The 26,662-nt window shown below is 37.6% G+C and overlaps 2 protein-coding genes across 2 annotated transcripts in view; one reads left to right on the top strand and one right to left on the bottom strand.

Moving 5' to 3' along the window:
- The window catches only part of TRAK1 (trafficking kinesin protein 1), a 707,654-nt gene that overhangs the window by 135,118 nt on the left and 545,874 nt on the right, over window positions 1–26,662 (bottom strand). The window lies entirely within an intron of this gene.
- MYRIP (myosin VIIA and Rab interacting protein) overlaps window positions 7,823–26,662 on the top strand; it is a 228,439-nt gene continuing 209,599 nt past the window's right edge. The window contains exon 1 of the mRNA XM_075493387.1: window positions 7,823–7,957. Within this exon, the coding sequence (XP_075349502.1) occupies window positions 7,848–7,957 (110 nt within the window). The 5' untranslated portion in view covers window positions 7,823–7,847. The remainder of the gene's footprint in view (window positions 7,958–26,662) is intronic.

Genomic DNA, 26,662 nt, shown 5'->3' with positions numbered 1-26,662 from the left:
CATTTTATTGTGTAGGATATTTTAAGTATGTGGTGTGTTTGCATATTGGTTGGATTTTATATTATGGTTGTTTTGGTAGCAGTCAGGCAATCCACTTTTGTAGTTTGCATGGGTTGATCACAATATGGCTTTCAAGTTATGATGAGATTCTTAATTTATCATAACCCTTTTGCCTGTATTATTAAAATACAAAATTTATATGCAGATGTAAAATGTGTAGTGCTTCCAGGGCTGTTTGAGGTTTTACAAAAGCTTCACCTTTTCTCTCAGTGCTTTCTTCCCCAGATTAAAGGTATGAATAACTCGGATGAGAAGCCTTACCACCCCTTTATTACAGTAGTGATGCTTTGGCATCTTGAACTTGCAAGAGTTATCTCGGTGGACCTATATTTTGTCGGTTAGTTTGTTGAATTTTATCTGTAGGATGCTCCTCTATAGCTGTTCTTACAAATGGTGACTGCTGTGGTACTGGGGAAGGCATTTAACTTCAAAACACATACTTGTCACATGCTGTTCCACAGCTCATGTGGTAGTGGACCTTCTGTATTATTCAGTTTCTTCAGGCCATACAAGAAAACAGGATGTTGGCATCTGAAATAGGGATCTGCACAGGAATATCCTGAGTTGTATTCTCTTATATCCTCTTCCACAAGGAGGGAGATAAATATTTGAGCCTTCCCAGGCTTAACATGGCATTGAACCTGAGCCTTTTTCTGGGTGCACATATTAGACTGTTACACAGATAAAGCGAGTGCTCCCTTCTCTGTCTGCCTCTTAAAATGAGATGGAAACTTCCATCAATTCTTTGAAGGAACAGAGAAGGATTTGCTGTTTCTTTCATCCCTCCAGTCTGTGTAGCTCATTTCAGGGCCATTGATTGTGAAATGCTAAGACTGACAGGTGTCTGAGGAGAAGGATGTGGCATGTGTAATGCAACACAGGTGGGGTGAATGTATTTTTGCAGTCCTCACTCTTGAGCTAATGCTGAGGAGAGAGATAGGAAGACAAGTGAGTTTTTTGTTTAGTATTTTCTTCATGCTGGCTTAAGCTTAGAAAGTACAGTGTGAAGACTGATTTGCCAGGCATGTTCTGGTTTGGGTTGTGATGGGGAGGTGGAAGAAGGGACATAACTCGGTTTAGCGGTTGCTGTTCTCTCTGTGCAGGGAGCCTAGGTACATAGCAGTAAGCTCTGAGCCCCACTTTGTAAGCTGAGCATCCAAAGGGAAGCCCTTGCAGTCTTGTGCTTACAGAAGTGCAAATTTCTGATTGTGTTGGGCTCTTCGGGATCAGTTGCATGCCCTAAGTGCATATGCTGGCTTTCTCCCTGACCTGTGGTGATTTGCCTTGGGGTTGTTTACAGTCCGTTACAGTAATGAGCTGCATTTCATGCTTTAGATTGAAGGCACATGGAAAAGAGGCCAATCATCCAAGATACAGTTGCATGTCAGCACATTACCGCTCCAATTTTGTCTTTTTCTCCAAGCTGTCTTCCTTGTTTCGGGAAGAGTAAGTGGCAGTCTCACACAGTCAGAATACTGTCAGACCCATCATCTTGACTACACATTCTTCCGTAAGACAGTTGCTACTAAATAGAGAAAATAGAGCTGAACATGATTTGCCTAAACTCAGCATAAACAATGGAAGATGAGACTGAAGTAAAATGAGAGTATACAGTAACTAGAAAGCCAGTGGCAGTGAAATTCGTGCTAACAGTATATGCCAGATGACCTATGATCTTTAGCAGCTGTAAGGCCAAATTCTGGATGAGCCTTTCCTCTAGGAGTTCGTTGTACCAGTGAGAAGATTATTCTGGTCAATGAATTTGGCTTTTATAGCACATTTTGAATTCCCACTGGGATTTATACTTGGGTGTCAGTTATAGGCCTGATACATAGGTATAAAATGATCATGATTTATTATTAGGATGCTCTTTTTAATATCCCTTTTTTTTAACTTGTCAAAGGTAGATGACAGAAATTAAGTCCTCCAGTGTAATCTTTAATCTTTTCTGTAAAAATAACTTTTTTTGCTATTTAAATAAAATAGCTTCTATTTTTTAGAAACAGTTTAATCTGCTGTGCTGTGCCTCTGGGAGAGTGCCATCCTTAGGTGAGAGATGCCATTCTTTTTTAAATAAAACGTGACTTTAGTGAAGCTTTTCTACTTCTGCTATTTCATATTCAGTACTTAAATAGGAGTTTCACAGTCTTCTTGTTTCTATAGTTTACATTTTATTTCTAAATAGATTAAAATTTAGAACCACACAGTACTAACCTTTGACCTTTAAGATTTACAATTTCCCCCATTATAGTATGTCCTGGCACTCTTTTAGACAAGAAGTACACACAGTTCTTGTAATAACTTGCATTAATAAGGAACACTTCTCCCAGAAGGAACCGAATGAACTTCATGGTTCTTTTAAAAACCTGCTGCTTCACCCCCGACACCCCCTAGTGAAACAAACCTAACTTTTCTCAGGAACTTGCAAGCTGTTCGGTTTTCTAAACAAATCTCACATAAAATTAGTACAAGGCTGAAAGGAAGATAATTTTCTGCTTTGGTTATAGACCAGGAAATATGTGCAGTAGGTCTCAGTTAAAATCGGTGAGGGTACAAAGAGTAACATCCTCTTTGAGATCTTTGTCTTGCATGTCATTTAAAATGTGGCACACCAGATACAAGTCCTCATCTTGAAGTCGGTTGGGCTGTGCTTAATTTTTCATCCAAAGAGGTGGCTTTGTATTTCTGATGAGTATATTTTCCATCTTGTTATTTTGGGGCATTAGTTTATTTCCAGTGAAAAGGGAATAATATCTACAGTGCTGTTTACTGCAGCTTCTAGACTTTCTTGGAGTTTAAAAAAAGATTAAGAAATTTGTGAGCGATGTTAATTATGCCTCATTTTAGACTTAATGATGTGCTAGCTGTAGTAGAAATGACTTTGGACAGTAATGTTCTTTAAATGCTGTCTTTTGGCTAAAGTCTGTTTTGTTCAAGTGTGTTGACGTAATTCAAAACACAGGAATCCCCTTTACAGTTTCAACACTCAGACCTTATTTTTGTCACCAAAGTGTGTGACATTATATAATTTATCTGTGATATATAGTGACATTTACATTCAAAAATTTAGTGTAATGACCTTGTGCTGGCAATGTAATCGCTTCTTTTGGATGTTCAATAAACAAAACTTTTTTAAAAATATGAGGTGTGGTGGAGGAGCTCTGTTGTGGACAAAGTGCTTGTCTTCCTTTTTGGCTTAGAAAGGTGACTATCTTGTACGATTTAAAAGGGCAAAATGTTCACCTATAAGATTATACAAATAATTTCTTAAGGTACTAAAAGACTTCTGCAAAAGTTGGTCAAATGCCAAACTATAATGACAAGACAGATCGAGCAGTATTATTTAGGTCCTGACAGACTGCTGAAGGAATTAAAGATTAGTTGGTGGTGACAGAATCAAAGATATAATTACTAGCAGGTTTTTTCTTCTTGATTTTTCTAGCTGGAAAATACCAGAAGTGGTAGAGTAGCAGAACAGAGTAGAAAAGCTCTGGTGTTTAGTTTGGTGAATTTAAAGCTGCAAGCATGTGAACTAAAGGTATTCTATATGAAATATTTCAGTTGCAAATAGCTGGGTCGAAGGAGTTTGTGATACTGGCTCCTCAAGTATCACATTTCATTAATGCACAGGAGCAGCATTTTAAAGCAAAAATGATACTGTGTTGTGGAAACAGGTGAAATCGCAATTAAAAATTTGCTCAGAAATGAGAAGAATTGTAGGATATTCTTGTTTGCAGTGCCAGGGTGTTGGAGGGATCTCTTCCAGATACACGCTGTATAGCCCCCCCTGGGCTGTCTCTTCTCCAGGCTGAGCAGTCCTAGTGCTCCCAGCATCTCCTCCTGTGAAAGATGCTCCAGTCCCTTAATCATCTCTGTGGCCTTGAGCTGCACTTGCTCCAGTAAGTCCATATCTTTCTTGTACTGGGGAGCCCAAACTGGACACAGCACTCCAGGTGCAGCCTTGCTACTGCTGATTTCTTCGCTACAGTATTAAACTAAGAAGTCTGTGTTGTACAATACTCAGTGTGACCATTTGGATAATTAACTTTACAATGTGGCTCTTTGTCAAGCAGAGAATCTGTTTTAAATCTTAGTTGGTACTTTAAAAAAAAAAGTTTGTTGGCTTTCTCCCCACCCTCCTGTAATGCTAATCTTCTGCTGAGACTGCAAGTCCAAACAGCTTACCTATTATACGAGTGACTAGGAAATACACTACTTGCCCTCGTTTCTTGTGTTGATGCTCTTGTCCATTTTAAAATTCAGAAGCATTGCTTGCAGTTCTTGAAAAACATTTCATTTGCTTGTTGTTCTGTGGGGGTTTTGTGGTTGTTTTGGTGTTTTTTTTAAAGGTTAAATTCAAGAAACGTTTTTGATATGGAAGTTTTAATTAGATTTTAAAACAGACTGTAAGAAGTATTAAGATTAGAGTATTACTCAAACAATACCCAATTATGTATTGTGAGTCTAGGCTTTCCTGTTACAGTGTGTTAATTTGTTGAGCAGAAGTTTTCTAGGGAATGGTATTATTCCTTGTAATGTCTCTGAAAGCTTAAACTCTGTATTCAGTTTGAGATTTAGCAAAGTAGTATTACTCGTAATACTTAGCAAACATCCGAACAGCCTCATGTAAGTTATTTCAGTTGAGGCCAGAAGTTATTTTAGGCTGAGAAACTGTTTTGGTTTTGTTTTTTTTTTGTTTTTTTTTTTTTAATTTAACTTGTTACACTTCCTCTAGCGGATTTGCCATTGTGTGTTTCCAAAATGCGTAATCTGGATCTACTGAAAAAAAAGACATTTGAGCATTGTTTATAAATATTTATAAACTGCTGTGATACTCCCAGATCAGAGATGATTCAGTAATGTGATGAAAAATTATTTACTGGGAAAAAAACACACGAGTTCCCTAGAGGTTAATGTAATATTGGAATGCAGACTGAGAGTCTTATAGGTAAATAAACCACATGAAAATCAAAAGTTAAAGTTGCTGGTGATTCTAAAGTATATATATACTTGAAATTAAGTCTTTGCCGACCCCAAAAAATCAGAGGTAGTGGGGCTGCCCACTTACCCCCAGATTTAGGGGTAAATTTCTCCCTTCTAATATGTGCTCACAATGGGCAGTGGTGGCTGAAACGAAGGGATAATTTTCTTTACCGATGGACCGCAGTTTGTATGTGTGGAAAAAAAGCCAGTATTAATTTTGACAAAGTTTCCAAAAACATTTTGATGAAGACCTGAAGGGAGAACTTATGATGACAGTGTTAATTACAGTTGTTAACTTGATGCTCAAGAATAACTGGAATGGCATCTTTGATCTCCTAGTATCTTCGTTGTCTTGTCTCTTGGACAACTGTAGCCCTACCATGGAGGTGTGTCTACTGGCTCCAGCAATTGCTTAAAATAGTTTTATTTCCTTTTAGTTTATATCCTGTGTTTCTCCCATAAAGTGTATGGGTGTGAAAAAAGTTAATTGGAAAAGTCCTGCTTACTTCCCTGCGGATGTGGCTTTCCTGTAGTGAAGCCCTTTCATGATTTTAGAAAGTCAGAGGCCTTTGCACTGAAGTGCTTTGCATGGGAAGAGCTGAACAGGTATCCCAAAGCCTGAAGAGAAGAACGTGTCCCAGGGCACTGCTTGTTCTGTCTTTGAGCTGCAGTGTGTAAGCGTAACCTCAGTAAGCCCTACCTCACCATTTCTTATGCTTGCTAGTGCCCAGTGAGGCTTTGGTACAAGGACTGCGGATGAAGGGACAGCGGAAAATCTTAACATTCTGGTGAAAATTTCGGGACGATTTATGCATGTTTGGGGGATGGAGGAAAATCTTACCAGTTGTTCCTCACTATATTTTAGCCAACCTTTAATTTTAACATACATTCTTGGCCTTATTGAGGTTGTTGAGGGGTTATTGAGGACTACATATAGTCCTTTGTTTCTGTGGCACTTTTTTCTACAAAAATCAGGGTAATTTTATTTAGAAGTACATTTTTATAGCCTTTATTAACTCATTGTTGATGTTCTTGTTCCGCTTCCTTAGTAGACCTGAAGAGTCAAGCCAGAACATACTGTTCCATTGCAACCTTTGTTAGCTGTATGGTGAGCATGTGTCTCACTGGAAGGATCTTGAAATCTTGATTTCACCTAAGCTTCTAGCCTATCTGCTTGTTTTTGTTGAAGTGTTGTTTCCTTGAATGAAGAGTGTATTCTAAACTTCGTTGATAGCCTAACCAAAATAGAAAAAATAAGTAATATCCTCCTTCCATGAGGTTGGTTTTTTTCCTGTTTGAAGAACTGTAACCAGATGATTGGAGGAAGGTAAACATTTTATTAAAAAAAAAAAAAAAACAACCACCACCAAACAAAAACCAACCAACCACATCCCCCATAATCATCTAAGTAACAAATGAATTATGTTTAGCAAATAAAGGTGAATTCCCCCCCCCTTCTACTTGCTATACTATTTGGAGCACTTAATTGTATGCCATAGCACTGTTGCTTAGAGGTGGTTTTTTGAGACAGAACTAGCTTATGTGTTTTACATAACCTCATTCACTTGACACTCATGATGGATAAAGAGGCAGTAATAGTTGCCTCTTCAGTATAATGTAAGAACTTTTGTGTGTTTGTAATTATTATATACATTGTTAGGAGCTCATAACAGAGCTGCAAAAACTGTGTGATGTTTCTGAAATTGTAACTTAAAGCAGGGATGGACACCTTTATGATTGCCCAAATAATTACATAAATCAAATTACAGAAATTCATAGTGAGAACTGAATTTATTAGAATTCAACAAAATTAATAAAAGTCATGAGAAAATAAATTAGAACAAATTGATGATAATTAATTAGTGAAATAAATGGACCAAGCTCTAGTTCAAACTTTATAGTACCTTCAATTCACACATAACATTGAGTACTACTTTTTCTCCTCCATTGTAATTCAAAGAAAGGGAAAATAATGATACCGTGGTGGTAGTGACATCTAAATCTTTCCAGTCACTCTGGGAAATGCATTTGAAATGTATATGCTTACTTTTTTTTTATGGTGTTTTAAAATAATTATTAAAATAGTTTGGTAGTACAAAATGGTTTTGAGTGTTACAGGAGAGCATGTTCTCTGCTCATTGCACGGTTGCACTCTGCTCATACACATTGTGTTTTGCAAACAGTTTTGCAAACTCATGGCATAAAACCTTAAATGTCTAAACCTGATTTCACCTTAGTTTAACCTGTTTCTTGTTGAGGGCAACACTGAGGTTTTCCCTCAATATTATTTAATATCCCAAATAATTTATCTTTTGCATTTCTTTTTAAATTGGGGGTGATTTCTTTTGGTGCATGGAACTTGAAAAAATAATTCTGAAATGAATCATTCAAATTGCACTAGGGGAGGTTTAGATTGGATATTAGGAAAAATTTCTTCACCAAAAGGGTTGTCAAACACTGGAACAGGCTGCCCAGGGAAGTGGTTGAGTCATCATCCCTGGAGGTCTTTCAAAGACCTGTAGATGTGGTGCTTAGGGACATGGCTTAGTGGTGGACTTGGCAGTGTTAGGTTAATGGTTGGACTCGATGATCTTAAAGGTCTTTTCCAAGCTCAACGATTCTGTGATTCTGTGATTTTCTTCTCTGATGCTTATGGCAGCAACTTTCTTTTTGTTGGGCAGATGTGCCTGTGATTTCAGCACACTTGGGGAAAAATACCAGTGCTTTCAATTTATTTTGCTTTTTTTTCTGTTTCTGATTTCAGATATTCCTCATAGTTATTCATATCCAGAACAGAGTATATAATGGGGAGAAAACTGGATCTTTCTGGCTTGACTGATGAAGAAGCAGAGCATGTGCTCCAGGTGGTTCAGCGAGATTTCAGCCTTCGTAAGAAAGAAGAAGAAAGGCTGAGGTAAGAATAAAAACATGATTAAAAATATTGGTCTCTCTGGATTATTACTGGTTTTGGGGGAAATGGGAGAACACAGCTTTTTTTGTGATGGTCTATGCATTAATAATCATTCCTATCACAGACAAACATCCAAACTTCTCCACATGAATTCAATTACTGAGTAGTAATTCATTTTTGTTTAGTCTATTCTGGCCTAAACCACAACAATGGTCTCTAAATCATCTGTTTATGTCACCTGGGTAGAGGCTAAGTAGTTGTTGACTTCAACATAAACAGAAGTTTACGTTAAGAGAATTTTTTGCTTGCTGTAGTCAGTTCCTTTTCTTTTATTCAGAAACTTTGTCTATATGCAAACATCTGAAGGTGAAGAAGTTCAACCTATCTCTTTTCCCCAAAATAATCAGTGGGATGTGTTACCCATTGTATTGAGAAGTTAAATTTGCTTTCCGTAGTCTGTGTACAAAATGATTGCAAGCAGAAACAACCCAGAAGAAAACAAATAGAACTTCTTGCAAAGTAACTTTCTCAGCCCAGGAACTTCAATATGTGCCAAGGGGACTACTGACAGAGACCTGAATTGGTAGATGCAGTATTTTTCTTGTAGTTTCAAGAACATTTCCTTGAATTACTTGATTTTTTTTATTACCTTCTTTGAACACATCATTATTTATTCTCTAGAATGGTCTGAAGCCTCTATCTATAGTTGGCAAATGCACATTCTTTTACCGTAGTGCTAGTATCACAGATATCATCTGTTTCTTTATCATTTAGCATCAAGCTGAAGTCAACAGAGCAGGAAGGTGACTGAAATAAACACAAAACTAGGCATATATATTATGTGCAATTGGAACTGAGAGGAATTCTATCTCTGTCAGTTTTCTGTTACTATTTTCTGAAACTACTTGGAACATTAGGAACAAGGAAGAAGGCTTGAGGCATAGGCCTAATTCAATTTTGGTATGCTGTGCAAGTTCTTGCTTGGATTGGTAGTGCAAGCTTGCTGCAGGGAGGAAAGACTGCATGAGGATGGCACGCAGATTTTTTTTTTTTCTTTGTTTTGCCATGGATTGTACTGATTATTTTTGGTAGTCTTTCACAACAAAGCCAAGATATTCTAGAAACAGTTTAAGGAGGATGAGTGCGGGGGTGCTCTCTGGCTTTTTTAATTATGTGACTAGTTGTATCTTACTGGACCAAGCATACCACAGTTAGCAAGTGCTGGGGCATCTTGCTTATTCTATACAACTAGACCCTGTAGTGAGAGGAGGAGGGGAAGGATGTAAGGCACGCCCACAGAAAATTGATTGAAAGCCTGGATAGATAAAGTTTTTGCTGGTGTTTGTATTCTATTATTTTGCTGCTGAAGCTGTCCATGAAGCTTGATAATTGAATGATCACAAGCAGAAAACTGGTGTGAGAAGGGAGATAAAACACTGGAAAGGTAGGAGAAACACACAGACTCAACTCAGCTTATATATGAGTATGCAAATTTTTTTCTCTTGAGTGTAGTTCATGCCTTGTGCAAGTATTAAAGTATGTTAAAGTGCTGCAAATAATGAGCTATACTGACAAAGTCAAAGTTCTGAAATATAGGCTGATATTTAAGATATGAATTTAAGTAATTTTAATGACCTTAAAGATTGCCAGTGAAGTTCAGAGCTTACTTCTGACTTAAAAGCTATGACTTTTTTTTTTAATGACGCTACTTCATTATTTTATTTTACAAAATGCAGAGTTAAAAGGAAAGATGTAGCAACACATCTTTTTCTCTTACTATGTAATAGAAAATGTAATCATATAAGAAACTTATACCTTGCTATAGATTAGATTTTTCCAGGCTGTAAGAAAGCAGATTAGTTCTTGTGTCTGCTTTTGATGTTCTTGGCTGTATTGCATTTGTTTTTAGAAAGTTATCAACTGGCAAAGTCTACGGTATAGTTTCACTTTAGAAGCATTGTCAAGCTTTGTAATCTTTTTTTAAGAGAAAAAAGCTGATATATATATTTTATATGTTAGACTGCTGTTAATAAATTCAAAACCAAGTTATATCTGAAGGTAGGTTTTTTCTTCGTGTAATTAATTCCAGGTAGCAACATTAGTCTTTGGATGGAACTGTTGAAGCTTTCGCATGTGATACTTTCTTAAAATAGGGTTTCTGTATAATTCTTCATACCGTAGTTAGTTTTATTTTTGGGTGTTTTTTCCCCACAAGGATTTAAGTAGCTATTTCACAGATCTCTCTCTGGGATTATTCCCATTGGGAACAATTATTTCTAAAGATCAAGAACTACTTAAGGGAATACATGACATATTTCCACTATATCAGGACAACAATGAAAGCTAAGAAAACCGAGTGGTTGATGGCTTCAATTTTGCTTTGCTAGCGGAAGCTGAAGAGTTAAGTATCATACTACAAGAAATGAAGTTTATCTTCACTCCTAATAAATGTTTTTAAGGTAGTAAAGTAAAATGGCAACTGTTTTAGAGCTAACATACCAATGTCTCTTACAATATTGCAGTTGTTACACATTAATTTTTTATTCCATATTCTGTAAACAAAATGACATAATGTGTGGAGAAAAGCTGTACTGATCATCTGCATTTTCTCCTGCAAAGCTGTTTTGAATCTCTCTGCAGTGAGAATTTTTAGCAGTGGTTCTCTAATTTAAATCTTTCTCCCAACTTCATGCTAGTGTTATCAGACAGGCTGCTCTTGTACATTTTGTGAAAAAATCAGTTGGCTAAAAATAGTAAGATAACAATAAGATAACCACATGTAAATAGCTAGTGATCAGTGTGGTTGTTTTGTTATGCCTTACTGCTTCATATCAGTTCAGTTTCTTTTTTTGCAATGGCTCTCAGCCTGATACCAGATTAATATTATTTACTGTTCTTTGTTGCTCGTTCACCCATAATCTTTCTGTTTTGATTATGTGTTGGTTCTGTTCTTTGGCAGTAGTGTTATGTTTTTATTTACTCCAATGTTAGTGTAATCATCCAGAGTCACTGAGGCTAAAATTGTAACACAAACTTGTAAATAGATGGGCTGGATTTTCTGTGAATCAGTTGAAGTAGACAAACCAGGCAGATCTGGCATAATTAGGAAGGTGATCAATTTGAGTTGCTTGGCATGTGTGCTCAGGACTAGGCTACGGTAGTGCAGCCTTGTGTATGTCACATCTGCCATAGAAGCTCTGCAGGCTGTCTCTGGGATACTGGGACATTAACAATCATAGCTGGCTTTTAGAGCAAGTTGACTGGACACACTAATGGTTTGTTTTCTTGTGGACAAATTTATTTTCTTAATCTTGAATTTCAGACCACGCATCTGCAGAATGTCAGCAATGGGGAAGATTGGACTGTTTTGAGGGTTGAACTTTTAACGTTTTGCTGTGTATAACATCTTCGTCATATCTGCAGTTTGTGGTTTTTGCTTTTTTGCCTTTTAATTTTTTTTTTTAAAGAAATGACAGAGGAGAACTTACAAGGCCAAATGTGTGTTTGTGAGATAGGCCTCTTTATGTAAACAGATGTCTAAAAGAGATTGCTGTCTTTTAGTTGTTTCCATTTACTGTCTGTGTATTCAGTTTTCCAGGCTGTCTAAATGTTCCACTGTTTGTTCTGCTCTGCTGTGGGCAAAATCAATTCACCCTTTGGTTTCGTTTTTACAGTTACCACTGTATTTATAAACATGCTTGTCCATTTGTTTTGCATTAGGAATGCTGAGAAGTTGGGGTGTTTTAAATAAGTGAAATTACCATTTTACAGGAAAAAAAACAATGGATCATCTTATTGTGGTAGATGTTCCCAACCAGTTAAGTTTTAGCCATATGGACAGGTCAAAAGATGGCTGTTCTGATACTGAATTTAACGTTCAGAACGACTGCAAAGGGAGAAGAGTTAGAAGGGTGGGAAAGGGGGCAGGCATAGAAAGGGCTCAGTGCTGATCAGCTGCCAACAGAGCAGATGATTTACCTGTCAGCAGCTACTTTACTTTAGGAGACCATGGCCTAAGCGACTTAAGCTGTCTTCCTATAACCATTGGCTAACAAAAGTTTCCATCACCATAGTGAATGCTGAATCAGCTGTTTATGTGGTGGTATTCTAGTGATAAACCTTAGAAACTTGCATTGGGCAGGGATGAAAAATGTTTCTTTGCAGGGGACATGGTTCTCTTTTTAAATCACTGCTCTTAATCACCTGAGAAAACGTATTTACAAGGAAAAATTACTGACATTCTGGTACCATATGGACATGTGATCATAACATGTTAATGACTTAATATAGTTATGTGGGGTCACTGGAACAGCACAAAGGAAGTGTTGAGAGTTGACTGTCACCCACAGGCAGAAATGTTACCACGTCTTGCCTGACATTGTGTCTTTCGTAGCTGGGTTGGTGAATATCAGCTTTGCTGTCATTATGCAGTTGCATCTTCAGTTGTAGTAAAGAGAAACTGCAGTGATTCATGATCAAATCTCCAGCAGTGCTTTATTTGCAGAAAAGAGACACATGTGTGCTCACTGGAGGGTCTTCACTCTGGTGGTTCTAATTTTCTCTTAGCCAAAGAATTGGTAAGGGATTAGTATAGAGCCTTGTGTAGAAGATGATGAAACGTTTTAAATTGAGAGTTGCTTTTGTCTGCTTTCTTCTTTCTGGTCTTTTTACATTGTAGCCCATTGCAGCATGAGTAGATTTGTGAAGAGACGTTTTAAGAAACAAATTCTCATACCTGACAAAACCCAGAAACCAGTTTGACGCTTTTTCTTGTCAGACTACAGTAGACTTCAGTGTATTTACAGTATGGGTCATGGGTCTTGTAGTGGATAAAATATTAAACTCCTTCCAACCTCTGTTAATTGAAATATTGTCTGTGTGAGTCATATCAAACTGGCAAAATGCCAAGTCAGACATTTGGGTAGGGATCTGTTGATTCTACATATCAGTTCGTGTTCCTCCTTCCTGTGGCAGTCTTGTATCAAATACCTTAAGACAAACACAAACCAACCCAAAACTCCATCTGTCTTCCCTCCTCTCCTTGCCTCCAGACAAAGCCATTTTAAAGCTGTCTTCCTGGTGAGGAAGGAATGGGATTGGTCTCATCTCCACAAGCTTCAGAGTTCAAGCAGATGAAATTCTGGTCAATACCTTGTTGCTTGAAGTGATTTCATAAGGTCAGCCTGCCTGCCCTTCACTCTAATGAACAGTGTGGGGAGAACACAAGGAACATTCCCGTCCGTTACTCTGATTTTTTTTTTTTTTTGTAGCAGGTAGGTACTGTTCTGGTTCCTGTGCCTGCTCATTAACTCCTCAAGGGATCCAGAGAAGGAGGCTGTAACACACCACTTCATATCCATGCTTCTGCCCATGAGGCTTGAGAGTAAGGCCACACTGTGCTAAGGAGAATGGCTAGCACTTCTTTATGGGCTGTACTGACACGTGTATTCTCTCCCTGTGATAAAAGGTCTTAGAGCAGTTTACTGAGAAAGGTGCTTTTTGATTCCCACGTTAACACGGCTGCACACTTCTCCAGTGCAAGGCTCTGCTGAGCTGTCATAAGTTTACCACTCATCTGTCTAAAATTATTTTTGAGTGCAATGAATGATTCATCAGAGTCCTAGCTGTAACTTAGTATGTTATTTTGCTACTGCTTTGGCTTATAAAACAAGATTAAAACATATCTAGGGCAGTACAGCTGTTTCCTGGAAGTAAGGGTTCATTAACAAGGTTAAGAGCAAGACATCTTTCTTTATGGATTATCACCAGTTTTGTTACATAATGTTCTAAGATGCAAGAAAACCTGTTTCCTAGCTCATGCAGGCTCTTAGGGTTAAGAGTTATCAGTAACTTCATCTGTGTACTAGATGCCTTACAATGTTACTGTGTAGCCCTCTCTCAACAGCAGTGTTTAATGTTTTAACAGATATCCCTTAGCTGTAGTCTCAGGTCAGGGTGAGTTGCTTATCAAAAAATAGTTAGTGACCTGGATGAATTTTACATGAAAGCCAGATAGCTAATGGTTGTTTTTGCTGCAGAGTCAGTAAGGATGCACTTTAAAACGCATTTAGAAACTGTTACTTGTCACTAATTTCAAGAAACAATGATCCAAGTGTGCTGCTTGCTGTCAATGCTGTGCTTGGGGTTAGACAAGGAAGTAGGTATCTCAGCAATGATACAACCTCCCACTTCATGTGCGGTGCAGCACTGTTTAGTTTAGTCTTTCTTTACTGTGATTTGCCCAAAACTCCCTCCTCTAATACCACAGGGTCCTGGTGCAAAGTTAGTGCGTAGGTTCTGCTGACTCAGTATTGGTCCCTGCTCCACCTATAAGCAGAGAAAGTGATTGCAATTGACAAGAGGGTAGGATGTAGCTTATGCTTTACAAGAGAGAAATCAGGGCACTGGAAAGAATCTGGCATTAGAAGCAAGGAACTTTCTGCTGTTGAAGTTACTAGGTTTAGGTCCAAATTTTTTTCTGCCTAATTGAGGGAAAAATGCCAGGGTACTTCCAAAGAGCAGCTTATGTTTAGGTGCCTATAAAACCAGTTCTGTGCATCTTGCTTGTGCGTGCTTGTGACTATAATGGGAACCCCGTATGACTGTCCTTGTTATTTCATTGCCATATAGATACTATAGGGAAAGCATGGATGGAACTTCTCAACAAGTTATTCGGCAAATGCAGGACCTCATTCCCAAAACTGTCATTCTTGAATTTTGTGCCAAGTGTTTTAATACAGGCAATTCCAGGTGTGAGTTTTGGCTTTTAAAAATTTTATATACAAATGCAGTTTCAACTGAGAGGAAATGCTGGTAAACCAAGCATGAAGAAACATAAGAGACAATGCTTATGAAAAGGTGCAAAAAGAAAAAGCCTAATTTTGGGGGATATTAGAGAAACTTTTATAGAAAGAAATGTCTCCAGCTAAGACTTTTCAATATTGGACAGGCCATGGGAGATGTAGCTGAAATACAGCCCACGTACACTGTGCCAGACTTGCATGACCTGTGGGTAAGTATTTAAAGGAAGCAGTGTGATGTTGCAGAGACATTATAAAACTTATTGCAGGCTTTTTTGTGGTAATTTGGTCTTCGTCGTGGGTTATGACTAATGAAATTAATGACCATAGTTTAGCTAAAAGTGTGCCTAGTGATAATGAATAGCTATAATGTAAAATCAATATTTAATCTCTGATATCTTGTGTATGAAGAGTCTAAGCTGTTAAACGTGATTTGTAGGAGTAATCTTCTCTCACCTGACTAGCCCTGCAGAAGGGATGTTCTCTTGAGTATGGACTCCTGTCTGTACAATTCAGTCACACTGAAAATAGTTGCTGAAAATGTTAAATCTTAAGTGCCTTTTTCAGAGAAAGTGCTTCAACTTTTTTCTGAAGAAACAAGATACTGATCTTGTTAAATACGTTACACACTATTAATTTATCAGAAACCTCTTTATTAAAGCTCAGTGTTAGTTCATGGGAAAAATGTACAGATGTTCATGGGTTGATAGAGGGAGTCTGCTGAGAGAGGAGGTTACTGGGGAAATTTTGTTACACTGTCCTTAAAACCTGTATTTGAGGCTCTGTCTGAATGCCATGAGTTTCTGGAACTTGCCTTGGGCATGAGGGTGAACCATATGGACCTCTTGAGTTTTGTTCCCCATTGCCCTGTGAATTCAGAGTTGTTGAGTCTGTAGAGGTTAGCTAGATCTGGGCAAACACCACATTGAAAGTTGGGCTCATCTACTGTGTGTCTGTCATCTTTTTACCGTATTGGACCAAAGTGCAAATGTATGAACAAAAAATGATTCTTTTCTAGTCTCGTGTAAGCCCTGCTGGGTTGTTAATTAGCCTAAGAGACACAAACCCATAATCTAGCAGGTAATGACTGAAACATTCAGCCTTTGGTAAAGAAAACTTGTTTTATTAGTAGGAAGATGGAAAGTGTGGACACCCTCATGGACATTAAATGAAACGGGGTGCTGGAGAGCAGGAGAAGAAATTATCTTATGAGGTGCTTAGCCTTTTTTTTTTTTTGAGCAACCAGCAAGTTGGAGATGTGTGAAAGGGATGGGTCAGTGTATGTATTGTGTTGTCTAAAGTAAAGATTAAGGTTTTTTGAAAGGGCGATAAATGTCTGATTCAGAATCTGATGCTTCTGAAGATGAAAACTGAAAGCAATAGTGCCTGCAGAGGTGACTTTCCAGGAACCAATTTAAGCTGCTGGGAAGAATGTGAAAGAGCACAAGTGTCAGGTCATGGACAGTTGAATTTCAGGGTCTTGCTCCAGAGGAGAAAGGTCTGAACAAGTTATCTGCACCTTGGGAGTATGGTTTAAATCCAAAGCTGGAAAAGCCAAATGAATACTGTGCACTGGGACACCCACCTCCTGGATACTCTTAACTTCATGGGCTTGTTTTTATGACATCTATGGGCTGTTACTGTAGTGCTTGAAGTCAGTTAGGGATTGCTGCAATTAAAGAAGTGATTAAAAGGTCTGTGGATATGCTGGATGAAACCTATGGCTTTATTGGAGGAGTGTGTTTTTTTTTATCCAGTTTGTGTAATTTTACAGGTCAGGATCTTGTATCAGCTTAAAGTTGTTATCTATGCAAGCCTAAGTCTACCTTCAGTTTTGGGTTCTCTATTCAGGTGTTACTATAGTAGTACAATTAATAGTACTTTCCCAAGTTGTAGTAAAACGTGTAAATAAATGTGAAAAGAACGGCTGCATAATGTAACTTATTCAGGGTTTATTCTTCATATTAGAGTTCACAGTACAGAGATGCTCTAAATGTATTTCCATACAATGTTCACTAAGTTGTAAACAATACGTGCCGAGTCTTACAGTTTTGGTGGAAGTGTTGTATTTAAAATATGTGGGGGGGTTTTATGCCAAAAGGGAATGGTTTTACTGTGAGTTTCTATAGCAACATGCTGTAGACCTGTCCTTGGCTGCATCAATCTGGATGGATCTGTCTGAAGCTGTATGGCTTCCTATCTTAAATATACTCACCTTTTGGTTTTCAAGAAAATAAGAGATACTGCTCATCATTGTGAAGTTTGTCAATCTGAAATATGACTTGTCATTCAGATTTGAAATTTGACTTGTTAATACTTTTTTTTTTTTCAGAAACATACGCATTATGGAAGTTTAAAAGTACACATTTAAGAAACACTAATGTCTGTGAAAGGAAGAGACTTCTGCTTCTACCTAGAAAGCAGTAACCATTCTTAAAAAGTATTATAATATTTCAGAGATACTAGATTTAAGAAAAAGAATATTGACTGGAAATTGGATTTGCCGATGTTTTTATTTCAAGAGGAAGTATTGTTGGTGAATCAAGGGATAGTCTTTGCCTTTGCTTACTTAAAGAATTTCCATTCTCTATGTTCTTCATAGACAATGAGGTCTCTCTGGTCTTTTTTGCGGCCAGTTCCTGTGCCTTCAGTTGAGAGGAGAACCAAGAACAGCTGTAAGTAGCAGCACAGGAAGGTGGCAGAGTGGAAGAGGGCTGTCATGAAGTTGAGTTGCCCTTGTGCACTGAAATGAGTGTAGAGCTGTCTCCTACTGTCCGTGTTTTTTATTATAAAAAGGTGCGTTTTGAATACTTGCTAATATTTCCTTTCTGAAGCCTATGAAGAACTGAAAGTGTGTCAGAATCCACGTGGCAAATAAATGTTAAGCATGTGGAAGCAGCACTCAGAGAAGGTAAGGCCACTGTATTAGAAGGAGCAAAATGAGTGTGGTGTTCACTATGCTGAAGCTTGGAGTGTGTCACAGGATCTGCCTCGAACTATTGAATCAGCACAGGTGAAAGTGAATCTTAGCAAATTGCTGTGGTGAGTTTGTATTCACCCAACACCTCATCCTTCAGGTTCTCTAGAACTCTTAATTGTCATGTGTAGCTTCCTACTTAAAGCTGTGCCAGAGGAATGAGCTGTGCTGAATGGGATACCAGTTCTTAGCAATCTGTCCTGAGTCTAGGAAGCTGTGTCATGAGAAGTTCATGGAAAGCTACTTTGTAAGTTAAGGTTTAATAAAATGTGTGCCGGATTCTTCACCATTCTACCTCATTCCAAAATGAACCATTGCAAACTATGATCTGCTTACTTTCCAGAAATGTCACAATGTGTAGCTAGAGGAGAGCTCAATTTTTAGTATTTATAAGCATGTTCTGTGTTTATGGTGAGATCTAAGGACTGCCAGACAACTTGCGCAAGGGAACGGAGCTGGCTGAGTTGAGGGGTATGTTAGAGAGACCTGATCTTTGTTTCACAAATGGCAAAATTCTCAGCATTTTTCTTTCTAAATTAAATTGGTGAATGTTTTCAGCTAAAGGAAAAAGGGGTATGCATGTGTGGGAGAATTCCAAAGATGTCAAAACACTTTGTCAATGCTTCCAAAGTGGTGTTTCAGAAATGCCTTTGGAGATACTTTCTAACATTTGTTGGTTGCATGTGTGAAGTAAAACAGATTTGCTTTTGTTACTTTTGTGGAAATAATTTTAAAAAGAAAGAGTAATAGTATAAATTAACATGTTAAGTTTTTCATTTGTAATGTTTTAGGCACGCAAAAATTATCATCTGTATCTCAGCTGAGGGTGGTACGCAAGTTAATATACCATAAAGTATTGCTGTAATGGGTGCTACCAAAGTATATGATCCGACCCTATGATAAATGCGAGCTAATTATAACTTACCCTTGAGGGGTACAGTAAGGAGCTTCATGTTTGCTTAAGGGAAGGAACTAACATATAGGCAGTTACTACAGGGTCATACTTTTCACTGTAATTGAACCTGGGGTAAGTTGTTAATCTACTGTTGCCTTTATTGGCAGTTGGTGTATATTTGGCTCTGTGCCTGAGGTTAGAGCAAGCCTTTGAACTGCACATCAGAGAAGACACTGTACCAGCCTGTTCCTTTATTTTTGATTGGAATGAATTATAATTAGTCAATATATTTGCTTATGCCTCTCTTCCTTTATTGCTTTAATCCTTTGATTCTCCTTCTAGTTATGACTTAAAGTTCTCCTGAAAGCAGCTGAACTTAAACATACTTTCTTTTTTTCTTTTTGCTCTATGGTACTTTACTAAAATTTAGAATGGGTAAAATAATTTTACTATTACTGTTGACTGCTATCCAAACTCCATGAAGGAAAATACATAAATCTCTCTATAAAGCTGGTTTACAACAGGATTAGTATCTTAGAGAATCATAGTAAGTCTTCATTAATGCAGTTCCTCAGTGTATTACAAAGCTGCAAACCTAATACAGCCTTATGGCAAATTAGGTGTGGTTCTTGATACAGTTTGGATTATAATTTGGCTAGTAAATATCAGAGGATATAGGCTGCAAATGGTGTAGTGTTTCTGCAGCACTTCCAGCTTGAAAGGATATTCTGAAATTATCTAGTTTTTGTCAAGCGCATTGGAAATGAATTAATTTGGAGCCAGCACAGAACTCAATGTTTGCATCTCAATCAAAAGAACTTTAAATCAAGAAGCAACTAAAAGAGAAGCTTGTTGGAGGTGGCAGGGATTTAATAAAATTTTTCTGCTGTTTAGTCTCACCAAAAGTGTTTTTGAACAAAAGTGTCTCTAATGTTTCTCTTGGCTACTGCAGCATTTGTCAGTGAGGGTGACTGATTATGTGCTGGTGGCATCTCCTTTTTCCCGCTCAGTTTTCATGAATGCATGATGGTCTTCCCAGTTTTGCTCTGAGCATAACACCAGGAGGGAGGGGACCATTGTATTGTGATAGAAGACCTGTCATTAACAGGAGAGTAGTTCCTTAGTATTGCCACTGTGGTCTTATGGTTTTTATACAGTTCTTGAACCTGCAGGAGGTGATGAGTTTCTTGCTTCTGTTTTGACTTTGGGTGGGTTTTTTTCCTTTTACTTTCCTGTTTAAGAAAATAAAATAAACTTGTGTGCTTCTAGTAGGAACATTGAAAATATGATTAATTTTAAAAGCTTTGTTGTAACTGCATCTAGGTTGTCAGTCATCCTGGAGGTAATCCTGTGGCCATCTTCCATTACCTTGGTCGTACAAAAGAATGAACCTGTCTTTTCAGTTGATGTCACTTCAGTTGATGGCAAGATGTCACCTGTGATTCTGTATTTTGAAAACTTTTATTTTAATGGATTGTGGACTAATATGAAAATAGTCAAATACTTGTACGACAGGTATGGAGTATCTCTTGTTAGATAGGAGACTGTAATCTAAATAACGTTGTCACTAGTAAAGAAATCTGTTCCATGCCATAAGATACCGTTTGAAGTTTCTATATGCCTCATAAATATTGCCTGTTGATTTATCAGTTATATTATTACAGGTAGCTGCACTTAGTGCATAAGAATGGAATGTGAATTTATTTCACGTATAGCTAATTGGTTATCTAGATAAAGAAAAATCTAATTTTACTGTAAATTAAATAAAATTACTGTGAATTTATAATTTTTCCCTGTCATATCTTACACATTTTGGTTCTTGAGAACAGGTCTTTAATGATGACATAAAACCTAGTTAGCCAGTGCGATCTGTGAACTGACAGTTTTGTTCTATGGTAGGTGGTGAATCTGTGTAAAATTGAGTGGCTTTAAGTTCAAAAAGTAGCTCTTAAGCAGTTTGTGTATCAGTCCAGGACTGGTGAATTGTCTGTCTCACAGCAGGCAAAGTACAGTAGCCTGATCATTGTTTTCCCTTCTGCCACCTGGACTTTCATTTATTTTTTTCCTTGTAAACTTTGATTTCTTCTTATTATTATATGAAGTTATATATAATACTAATAGTATATTAGTATATTATAATATACTATTAGTATATTATATAATAGAATACTAATGAGCACAACCACACTGGCAAAGTGTGCTTTCAGAGTGCCAGAGCAGGTGAGAAATTAGAGGAAGACAGCCTCGGGAGTAAGAGGTTTATAATAAGTCAAACATGTACCTTCATGTTTGCTATTAATACAGGCTAGACTTGTAGCTCTCCAAAGATGCAAACTTGAGATTTAAAAAACTAGCTTAGAACTTCTAAGTGGCCCAGTTTCAGAGAGGCTGGACACTTGGATCGAATTAAATTCATGTGTTTGGAATAGTGTAAAACACCAAGTCTTCTGGATGGCAGTTCTGTCAGCCAGCTGTGACAGAGGTTTTCCTGGCTTAGATTGCATCAGTTGTCTGTAAGTAACTGCTGGAAGGTGTTTCTAATGTTTTGTAGTGGTTCTAAGGAGGAATAGCCTTTAAATTCTTTATGCTTGCCAAACTCTTAATTTAGTTCCAGGCTGGTATTTTTATCTTGTTGCATCCTGAATAAAAATGAGGACAGAAAATAAGTATTAGCAGCACAAGAGGGAATAATTTTTTTCTTTCTAATCAAACAAAATATTATTCTAGTCCTTAGCACAGTCTGACAACCAAAAATTGTTCTCCTGGCCAGCAGTTCTCTCAAACTTCATTTGTCTTTAATCAATTGAGGAAGTGGTTCTGGGCACTTTAGAGCAAAGCCTTTCTGCCCTTGGGTAATGTAAAAAGATGCAGCATCCCATTTAATCAACTGAGTCCTCAGTTTCATAAAAGAAAGGACAGCAACTCCATCATCACCTGAAAACAGAAGTTCACTTTGTGCACTTTTCAGGAGTACTCTGTTTCAACCTACACTTCCCTGGTTAAGTTGATAGCATTGGCACTTTTTATGATAACATAGGTTGTTTTTAAAATTCCCTCCCTCCCGTGTTTACAATAGCTGTTATCAAGTAAGGTATGCCTTGGATGCAGTAGTGACTCCTGCTAGAAATGGCAGTTGGAGCTGTTGAGATTCAGCAGTTAAGCAGTCTTGCAGACTATTGAGCAGGAAATTCCCAACAACAGGTCTCTACATTAAAATGTTCTTCTATGCAAACAGTCCTGGCCAAACACCACCTCCTTTGCTAATTTATTCAAAGACGATAATGTTGCAAAAGGAGAACGTGACTGTCTGATGTCATCCCTTTGAGCAGAAATTATGATCTTAAATATGTATGTTATCTTGGTATTGCAGGCATTGCTGCTTTAGCATCAATTATTAACGTTAGCATTAATCACCATTAACGTGATGAGTAAATCAGCAGTACATAATTGTAGTGTATGCGAACAGGCAGGCGTTTTGGAAACAGCTATGATGCTTTTTTTCATTCAGTGTTCAAAAATCTTCTAATACCGATGTTTGCTGTTTGCTGCAGGATTAATCTCAGAAATGTGGCAGAGCATTTCAGGTATATCTTTGATGTCTCCATATTTAACTTGCTTAGTGTGGTGGTATTTACCTTTGATTAGTTTGCTTCAGCATTTTACGACATTTTGTAATGGTGATTGGGGTTATCTGAGACAAAGGAGATTGGGAAAAGAGGGGGAAGAGGAAAGAATATCCCAGAAGTCAGTTATCCAGTGAAATCAAAGCCTGATGTTCCCTTTATCCTTCTTATGTTCTCATGATTTGGCTGCCTCTAGTATGGTTTATGAATCTAGCTCAGTTGGCTTTGCATGGATAAATCTCCTCTCCAGTATTACGGATATCTTTCTTCACTCACAAACAAATGCTTTCATTTTAGGTAACAGCAGTTAGCACGGAGGATTTAAGGTCAAGACTTAGTCTCTGTCTTTCTAAATAGTAAAAACCAAACAGTGAGGCACTACAACTCCAAGATACATATGTATTTAAGTACCTTGCATTTTTGGAATCTGGTCGTATCTCCCACCTTACATTGTAGGTGCCTAATGTAGCAAAACTTGAGACTGAAACAGCTTGCTGTAGAGATGCTAATGGATATTAGCTTTCATGAAGCCGTCAGAACTTGGGTGACAGAAATCACAAACACTGTATCTTTTTATATGCTGCCAATCTTGGAAAAACAAACATCCTTCACAGATATTTGTGATTAGAAAATGTCATGGGTTAGGAGCAGTTATATTTGAATGTTGCCATTTTCTGAGTAAAACACCAGATACCTTACGTTTGAATATGTTAAACCAACTTACAACTTTTGTATTTGGGAATGCAGAAGAAAAGTTCAAGGATATAAAGAGCTTCCCAGACCTCTCTCTTTCAATTTGAGCAATTTACTTAGGGGACAGATGAATTCAGGTCCTTTATTGCTGGTGAAGAGTCTGGTCTTCCATGAAAACACATGGAATTTGATGAAGGGGCTGAGTGAATAATACCTTTCATTTATTTACATCTCTTAATAGTTGGCCAATAGAGCTCCTTAAGCATAGATCAAAAGCTATATAGCAATCTGGAAAGCTGTTTATGAAGGGTCCATGTTATTTACACTGTGTTTCTAATGAGTTGTACTAACTTATCTGAGGTAACTGTCCAGTAGCAATGGACCACAGCCTTTTTCTTCTAACAGTAAACCTTTGGCTGCATAATAGACATTACAGATTCATTTCCACCATTACTTCCATTTAAAATATTCTCTGTAGCAGAGAGAAAAAGATAAGTTAGAAATCTGGGTTAAAAGCAAATAAGCCTGAGACACAGGATCATACTGTGATGATTTGCCAGTCATGTTTCATCATGTAGAGTCTTGTAGATTCTTCTCAAATCAAGGTATTGTGGTACATTTCATAAATGTTTTAGAAGATTTTGATTTTAGGGAACTTATTTCTCTAGAGAAAATTTCAGAGGAAGCTGTTTATGTGTGAGTGCTGAATAGGTCTAGCTACTGATACATACAATACATGTTGTAAGGGTCTTCTCTCTTTTTGAACTCCTTGTTTGTTTCCAAGTATTTCACTGCTTTGCAAAGCTTTAAATTATGCTAAGTGTTCATTTTCCTACCTGGCTTGTGAGCTATTATTTACTGACTCATTTGTTTTGATCAGACATGATGTGCTTCCTAGAAAAATACTTAAGGTTTGCTTTAATGGATAAGCAAATGTTTAGAAGATTGCACATATTGTCACAGTTTTGGAGCTTGAGACACTAAATCTCTATTTCTATGGCCATAATAAACTACATAGTGGTGTTTATTACAGAACCTTTGGGTTATATAATTACTCTCTCTGTTACTGATGTCAGAAAAGGCAATGAAAAGATTATTTTTAAACAAAGCTCATGTTTAGCCCTGATGATAGATTATTAAAAAGCTGATGTTGTTTCCTGGCAGGAACCATTTGGCAGGGTGTCCATTTGCCCTCCACATTTTGCAAAATCTGGTGGAATTACCCCCAAAACTGACTGGAAGGGGAGCCTAGCATAGTGGCCTTCTGAGAGGGAATTTGTACGATGAGAAGCCGCCATTAAAAGCAGAAAAGCCTGATGTTTCCTGAGGACCAGAACTCAGCTGCCATTGGCATTGCAGTGATCCTGACTGTTGGTGTAGAGCACCATGGATGCAGGAACTTTCTCCTTGCACTGGGAAGGTCTCAGCTGGCACTAGGCTTGTGTCGTGGTACTCTTAGTATCCTGCCTCTTCTTTGGCTCATGAAGCGTGTGGTAGGGGGAGAAAAATCGCACTCATCTTGCTGAAATGAGTGTCTGTGTCTGCACAGATGATATAAGATGGGGTCTTGAAGCTCTTCTGTGTGATGCCAGAATAGACTCCCAAATCTCTGTCTGTCCTACCTTGGGGAAGAGAGGGATCTAGCTTCATGGCCTTTGACTGCCATTTAGCAAGGTGCAGCAGGTATTATCATAGTTGGCTGATAGACCCTTTAATGTACATCTAGTTCAAAAAGCTTAAATGTAAAAATGCTTATTTGAAGTCCCATATTTACTGTTTCTTGGTGTTCTCTTATCAAATGCGTTTTCTAACCCCTTAACACTAACTCTGCAAACTTGACTGCTGCTGCAAAAGTTGAGCTGAGTTCTTTCAATTTCATGCCTTACTGCCTTATTAAAGTCCCGGCAGCATTGGTGAGATGGAAGTATTGCTTGTGCAGCATCACTAGTAGGGTTGCATGATTGTAATTAGATTTTTTGTAAAATATTGTACAAGAAGTAATAAAACCATCTGTGTTTCAATTTAACAGTGTTGTGTCTTCAGGGCTTCTGAGGAATAAGAAGTTATATACTGATTTTCATCAAACAAGTATGACTGAATACTCACTGGGAGAGAGTCTGCAACTTAAAAAAATAGAGGAGAGTTGTGTTTCAGTTCAAGTTAATGTTTCTGGAACCATCATCCCGCAAACCCACCCCTGAGGTACTAACACTTCAAAAGTTAAAATTTTAGGCATATTGAGCCTTTTATTTAAACCCTGTTACTTAAAATTGTCTTAATGTTTTTAGTTTCCATGGGTTAGATGCAAATCAAAAACCATTTCTGTGTTTGTTAGCTAAAATGAACCTTTCATATGAAAGGCTTTAGCTTTCATTACAGACCTAGATCTTTAATAGAGAGTTGGAATTATGGCTATTTGTCTTTTTGCCCATCCATTTACAATTGTCACTTGAATGTTAATGATAAAGAAATAAATTGTCCCTTGAAAGGCAGATTTTAGTTGATTGCAAACATGCGTATAGTGGACAATACTCAGATTTCCCCTTCTCTAGCTGATTTCCACTAGCATTGATGGATAACCTGTCATTAGCTTTTGTTGCAAAAGGTGAATTTGTTATTAAAATGGTAACAGTGAAGTAGGCTTCGAAGAACTTTGCCTGCTAATGTTTGTCTTGTGCTAGAAACAAACAAAGCCAAGACCTGTCTGACATCTCGGACTGTACTGTAAATACTTTGGATGAGGCTTATTTTATTTCTGGACTCATCACAAGCAAATATGTAAAATTTAGCTTTTATTTTTCATGGGTTTTTTTCTGAACACTGATTTATACTGTGATTGCTATTACTTGCAATCAATAATAAAATATTTGTCTGTACACTGTGCAGTAAATTGCCGTAGAGAAAGTCGCAAGTGGTGACTTACAGTTGAAAGTATCTCAGAATTTATATTCTGTAGGAATTTCTCATTTGATCATATAATACATTTTTACTGTTTGATTAAATGTAGGCTATAAAAAATTAATTATCCTATATTTGGGTTTGTGAAGTACTAAGAGGAGGAGGAAGTGCAATTTTTTCCCATTTTTGTAGACCAAAGGAGAATGTGTTCCTCCTTCCTTTTTCTCCCCTCTCTTTCCCTGGTATATAAGGATGATACTACTGCATTCTCCTCTGTTTCATGCTTTGGGCAAATGTAATGTTTGTATCTCCAGTCCACGATACCTCTTTGCTAACAAATTTGATAACAAATTTGTTTGTTATTTACTTACTGAACATAAGAATAAAGTATAGTGATTGTATTGGCATCTGACATTGAGGTGGTAGTTCAACATTCTGTGTAGCTGTTGTCCCCTGTTAAATACATCTATGAGGGTACTTACCCATCTAGGGGATAATACTGTAAAAGCTTTATTGCTCATCTGAAGGGAACTTTAGATGGCTGAAGTCCTTATCCTCACCAGCAAGTTAATGTCTGAATAAGTTTATCTGCTTATATAAAAGAAATGGTTTAAAACTCGGTAGCTAAAATCTCCTTGCTGTTCTGGCAGGGGATAGGCATCCACTTGAATGTTCTTGAAGCATTGCCATGGCCGGTTTTCCAGCTTGACAGAAAGAGGAGAGGGACTGACCTCCTGGGCCAAGACACTGTTCCAGGGACAAATCAAAGCTCCATTCACTCAATTGCATCTTCCTGTACTTCTTGCCCGCTGGTCTGGTATC

Source organism: Mycteria americana, chromosome 2 (genome assembly GCF_035582795.1).
Source record: "Mycteria americana isolate JAX WOST 10 ecotype Jacksonville Zoo and Gardens chromosome 2, USCA_MyAme_1.0, whole genome shotgun sequence".
NCBI classification, from domain to species: domain Eukaryota; kingdom Metazoa; phylum Chordata; class Aves; order Ciconiiformes; family Ciconiidae; genus Mycteria; species Mycteria americana.
This window is presented reverse-complemented; position numbering and strand designations above follow the sequence as displayed.